General features: G+C 33.7%; 1 protein-coding gene across 1 annotated transcript; it reads left to right on the top strand.

The window, feature by feature from the left end:
- Positions 1–667: 667 nt before the first annotated feature.
- On the top strand, positions 668–3,121 carry LOC124838450 (aluminum activated malate transporter family protein). The gene is made up of 6 exons (XM_047314049.2): positions 668–1,044; positions 1,184–1,324; positions 1,430–1,702; positions 1,791–1,900; positions 1,990–2,133; positions 2,345–3,121. The coding sequence occupies exons 1-6, from the start codon at positions 756–758 to the stop codon at positions 2,831–2,833; spliced, it is 1,446 nt and encodes a 481-aa protein (XP_047170005.1). The 5' UTR covers positions 668–755; the 3' UTR covers positions 2,834–3,121.
- Positions 3,122–6,646: the final 3,525 nt, after the last annotated feature.

Here is a 6,646-nt window from a genome sequence, read left to right as displayed (position 1 = left end):
CGCTCCCATTTTGACGTCTAATTGTAAGAACTGACGTGGTTTAAAGTATAGACGTCGGTTATGCACCTGTAACCGACGTCTAGACGTCGGGCCCCATTAACCGACGTCGACAAGTCCAACTTATTTACCAAAATGTCACCAGTCAATTTTTTACGTTGGATATTGTGTGATCCGACGTCTAAGGGATGACGTTAAATGTCATTTCTAACTAGTGTTACCCTAATAAAATTGATAATTCATATTATATATAACATATACAGCAGTTACTTGTCTTACTGAATTACTACCCTAATTAATCTTTCTTATGCGTCTGTACCTGTAAATCAACTTTGTTTAATCTGCTTTCGGAAGTAAACTACTCTAGCTGGAAGCATATATCTAACATTCCCTGTCTATGTAAGTTTTGGTAGATTAATTTTTTTGGTCAGGGAAATGAGTTTCGTAAAGTATATACTTTTAGAGTTATGGGCATTTTGTAATAACATATGTGCCGTGACAAAGTAACTTTTTTTCTCAAAGAAAACCAGCCTTTCTCTTCCCGCAAAAGGACAGCAACTCATGTATCTCATTTAAAAAAATCTTTGCTGCACGACACAGCTGTCCTTTCTGTTCCTATAAATATCACTCTTCAAAGTCATTTTCTTCCCAAGCTTCTCAAAATCTTTGCCTTACATCATTTCATAGCTGCTGTTTTCTTCCTAACTTTCTTCTAAAACTTGCTGTATCACTCAGCACATTTGTGGCAAGGTATTCCCATGGATATTGAGTCAACAATGGAAGCAAACAAGGGAGGGTTTTTTGTCCATTGGAAGAACTGCCTCAAGGCTTTGCCTAGGAACATCAAGTCTATGGTTATCAACTTCACAAGGAGCATAACAAAGATTGGAAAAGATGACCCCAGACGAGTATTTCACTCATTAAAAGTTGCATTTGCTCTTACCTTGGTTTCCTTGTTTTACTACTCGAGGCCTCTTTATGATGGTTTCGGAGTCGCTGGAATGTGGGCTGTTCTGACAGTGGTGGTTGTATTTGAATTCAGCGTAGGTGAGTGCAGAAATTATAGAATAATGCATAAACACACTCGTATATATTTCTCATTATTATATAATTAATGACCAAAGCCTGAAGACTGTCAAAAGATTAATGCATTAGCATATGATATGTTTGGTTCCTAATTACCCAGGTGCAACTCTCTGCAAATGTTTAAATAGAGGATGTGCTACATTATTAGCTGGTGCTTTAGGAGTTGGAGGGCAACACTTAGCTTCTGCTTTTGGAGAAAGAGAAAAACCTATTGTCCTTGGGATCCTAGTCTTCATTCTAGGTATATATTATATATATACAATATTAACACAAAATGAGCTTCATCATGGATTTAAGACTATCGTTTGCTTCTTAAACAATGTGCTAAGTGTTTGAGTTTTTGCAGCCGCGGGAGCTACTTTTTGCAGATTTTTTCCGAAGATCAAGGCAAGATTTGATTATGGGGTGGTGATATTTATTTTGACGTTCTGTTTAGTTGCTGTGTCGGGGTATCGAGTGGAAGAACTCTTTGAGCTTGCTCATCAGAGACTTTCAACAATTTTAATAGGGGTAACATCTTGCATGATCATCACCATTTTCATTTGTCCAGTATGGGCAGGTGAAGACCTTCACAAGTTGGTAGCTTCCAACATAGAAAAGTTGTCAAATTACCTACAAGGTATCTATATTCGAGCCACCATAAGTCACATGCTTCTTCTTTTTTTGTGTTTCATGTGTTAATATCTGAAGCTCTTACCCTTTTTCAGGATTTGAAGTGGAATATTTTCATTGCTCAGAGGATAAAAAAAAGTGTGAGAAGTCAGTTCTTGAAGGATACAAAACTGTTCTCAATTCCAAAGCAAGTGAGGATTCCTTGGTGAGTTTGGTTTGTTTTTCTTCTGAGATATTACTCAACATTTTTAGTTGATAGATTGATCAAATATTAACGTTATATATAATGCACAGGCAAATTTGGCAAGGTGGGAACCGGGACATGGCCGTTTTCGTCTTCGACATCCTTGGAAGCAGTACTTGAAGATTGGAGCATTTACTCGGGAATGTGCTTACAAGATTGAAACCCTTAACAACTACCTTAACCCGGAAATCCCTGTAAGACATCATTCCCTACTTCAAAAAACATGAAATATTTTGCGTCTACTCAATTCCATGTCTATTATCAAAACAATTTTAGGTTGATAATAAGGAAAACAATTTGAAACAAATTAACAGTAATTTACACTGGTGAGGATACTCCAAAACTAGAAAACCATTTTAGCTTTATAAGCTTGAAGCTAATATACACTCATTTTGGTGACTGCAGACATCTTTGGAATTCAAGTGTAAAATTCAAGAACCATGCACAAAGATGATTTCAGAATCAAACAAGGCGTTAAAAGTAATATCTTCATCAATCAAAACAATGACACATCCATCAGCTGCAAAAAGCCACATCGAAAATGCAAAAACTGCAGTTGAAGAGCTCAAATTTGCCCTTGAAACTGTTTCTTTGGAAGAAGCTGAACTCCTATCCATAATCCCTGTTGCCACAGTAGCTTCAATACTCGAAGAAATCACCAAGTCAGTGGAGAAAATATACGAGTCTGTTTCCGAGCTTTCTCACTTAGCCTACTTCAAGAGTGTTGCAGAACCCAATGTGTCACCAGAGAAGCCACACCTCCTTCATCGAGGTATCATAAAACCTGTTGTGGATATTGAAAACACAGTCGACCACGTTGAAATCACGATCCCAGAGATAACCACAGATTCACCAGAAAAAGAAAAGACAGCAAAACCCTCCGAACATATGTAAATAGTTGTCACTAACTTGAGACTAGTAATATGTCATTGCTCAACTTTTTATTCCTTAGTTGGGTTAACTAGTCTCCCATGTAATTTTACTCTTGTAGTGTTGAGTAGTTAAATTAAGGTGAGATGATTTTTCATATTCTTACCTTAATTTCATTACTTTACGTTTTCTTTTCTGTTCTACTGACAGCTTGTGCTAGCTGTCATTTGATTTACTTAATTAGCTGCAGAAAAGTAAATGGTAAACTAGCTATGTTCTCAGCCACATTTGGTGCTTTTCCTCTTTTCTCTATATTTATGTCTTGTATTCTACTTTTTGTTAATATTTATGGTAAGCCACACAGATTGTTAGTGAAGTTTGAAACAAAATTTACATGGCTATTATTGTGCCTAACTACGTTAAAGTGGAACACGTAAAAGCAAATTGTTGGATGGCCAGTAAGCATAGAGCCTTGATGATTTCATGACAAATTAAGATTACTTTAATTGAAAATCCAAGTATTAACATTTTATCAAAATAAAAAGGAAAACTTAAAGGCAAAAAGGATCATCTGTGAAAGGTATGGAGTTTAGCACCCAAAAGGACAAGGGTACGAAATAATGTTCAAAGTATTTTATTTGTTAAATTATAGTTGAATTTATTATAACCATGGATTCCTTAAGCAAATATAATGTTTTCCTTACATAGGGCACAAAAAGGAACATGCAGCCAAAGCATTGGAAACTAAGCTCTTAGTATTTCAAAACTAAAGCTCGTGACAGAGAATACTTCCGCATATACCTTTTCGGAAACCTAAGGGAAACCACAATACTCACATGAAACTTGTTTCGGTAGGGATTTGTAGAACTGAGAGACTAACATTTTCTGACGTGTTTTAAAGTAGTAGAGTATGAGTAAAAACGTAAGTGGAACGTACCTGACTTTTGACCCTGACATTATATTTATAGGTGATATCATGGACCTTAAAATGACATAAGCCCAATAAAATATAAACGGAATAAAATATTAACAAACTTACCTATAAATCTGGCTAAAAATATGACTAATATTTTTAATCAGATGTTCTTGATTATTCTTTAATCATTTTAATTTATGCTAGGCCTTTGACCCAATAACAATTAAAACGTTGGTCCAAATACCATTTGAAGCAACTGACTAGCGCTGTGGGTCCAATTACGGCCCAATGTCCTTGAAAATTATTTGACCAAGTTAACCAATAACGGATAGACCGATCGGTCATATTTGATGACCCTTCTGTCAATATGTCATACAATACAAAACTCTTTCAAAACATCTTAAGATATATATATAACAAAAAGTCTCCTAAATTTATATTAGAAATCTCACTTTCATAAAAAAAAATTAATTTATAATATATATTTAAATACAAATTTTATTTTGTTATATTAGTTTTGTAAAATTCAATCAGATTTAAAATTATGTGTTTATTTTGAGTTACGAGTGAGTCTTTATGTTTGATGTTATTGTATCTCCTTCTTCGGTGCCTATGAAAATACGCATCACATTATGCCATGCGTGCAGTCCTCAGTTTTTTCGTTTTTTCTATTTCTTCTTCAAAGGATGATCAAAATAACACTACAGTCGGCACAGAGAGTTTGAGTAATCTACGTGAGATATTAGATTCAATTATCGTCGTTATCATCGTAAAAAAATTGGGTTGATATTCTTGATTTCTAGGGTTTATATATATATCTATATATATATATATATATATATATGAACATAACGTGAAACCAACACTAAACTTTGCTGCTTAAAGATAGCAGTGTAAATATTTTCCACCCTTTGATCTGCAAGTGACTTTAAGAAATGAAATACGTACGGGGAGATATTAATTAACAATATACCATAAAGAGAAAGAGAAAGAGAGTTTTGAAAAACATGGTATACACAATTGCGTTGTATCAATCCCAATAAAGGGAATTAGAAATAGAATAAAATGCAGTTCATATAATAATGCTAAGGTAAACTGAGCTAAACATGCATTGAATTCTTATATTTGACTACTTAGAAAGTGCATAATAAGACAAAGGTGAAAAAACAAAAAAACTGTGGTAGAGTTACCTCTGTGTTCTGTCTTCCAATAACTCGGACAAGCAGAACGTGGGTATTATAATAATTCAACACTTGAAGCCATATCTAGAAAGCTGCACATCTGCTACTGAATCACTTGGATCTTAAAAAATAATGTGGCCAAATGTAACTATAACAAGACAGGTTATTAGATGCATGAATTTATCACAAGTATATTCATCAAAGATGCTCGACTTCACTTCATTGTATTCACTATACACATAAAAAAGACGTTCTTAGTTTGCTAGAATTCCAAAATTACGACCGAGCTTCTTACTATAATCAACAAAAACCAGTTTTGGAATTTCATTTCAAGAATTTAAGGTTTCTTCTAAACAACTGACGTGCACAAAACACACTAAATTTAGGTAAACCATTGATTATTTAGGTAATATCTTTTTAAATATTATCCTTAGAAAATGTGGACTAATAATAAAACTATGATCTTTCTCTAAAATAAGATTTTGGAAATCATAAGTTCCTTCCCCAAATTTTCACTTTATTGGATATTTCCCTCTCTTTTATACTCTAAACCATTCTTCAGATATTTAAAATTATGAATTATTTAATTTTAAATATTTTATATTATGATAGAAGTCAAATATCTCAAGTCACAATCCAATAGTAATGTTTGAGTTATTATATTCTGAGAAAGAGTTAACCTTAACTATCAATTATAATCTTTTTTGGCCTGATAATAAAAATTTGATCCAACAATTGATTTATGGTTCATCAATTGACCCTTTGCGGCTGCATGGGAAGAACTGGTCCTTCACTTTCCTATTGAGCTTTCGATTCTATTCTGTAACAAGAAACAAGTTTTAAGTTTAAGAAACATGCATCTGTGGTATTGACTCATAGCATTAAGCTTCGTCTCTTTTGTTCTATCAACTTTTAGAAGATCCCATATTAATTTGTTTCCTGGTAGTAAAAGTAGTGCATGCATTTTGGCACAGTCGCACGCATGAGATACCCAATGGTACAGAATAGCAGAGACGAGTATGGGCTAAATCAGATTAATCCCAATCAGAAACTGGAAGATTCCACGTACCTTATTACCAAAGTCTGAGGGTTATCTTCAAACCTAATTCTTAGTAGGAGAGTTAAGAGATTTGGTCAATGGGAATCACATGCTATGTAAAGTTGCACTATCAAATGGAATGCTTATTAATAGCTTATTAACTGAAAGTGCATTGCACGTTATATATGTAAAGCTGAGCGTGAAAGTAATATGGCCTCTTCTGCATCTGCAAAAACCAAGTGTTTTTTTGTGGCATATACTCAGGTTTATAAACAAAAGATGTCAACTTGACATTGTCACCCAATATAATATATGTTGCTGGTCAAAAGAAAAAGATTGTGCTAAGATGAAATAAATAGATAAGTAAACTGTGAAAAACGAATGGTAAAAAAGCATAGAACAGAAAAGGAAATTACATAAAATAGTGTAAAATTCAGCTAGATTTAATTACTTGGTTCAACGTTTAAACTCGGCTTAAAATTATCTATCTTTTATATTTGTAAAGTAAGGATTTTATTTAGGAATAATCGGTACTGTTATAGAGTCCGCAGCGGAATAAAATACTTGTAAAGCGTGTTACGGTCACAAATCAAGTTTTGATGGTCCGTTTTAGAAAAACAATTTTCTTAGAGAAAATTTATCAAACAGTTGATATGCATAAAACAATAAAGAGAGTAGGGAGTAGAAAATTTGATATACTG

Source organism: Vigna umbellata, chromosome 5, assembly GCF_029865625.1.
Source record: "Vigna umbellata cultivar VRB3 chromosome 5, Vumbellata_1.0, whole genome shotgun sequence".
Taxonomy (NCBI): domain Eukaryota; kingdom Viridiplantae; phylum Streptophyta; class Magnoliopsida; order Fabales; family Fabaceae; genus Vigna; species Vigna umbellata.
The sequence above is the reverse complement of the archived record's forward strand: the minus strand, read 5'-3'. Positions and strand labels throughout refer to the sequence as shown.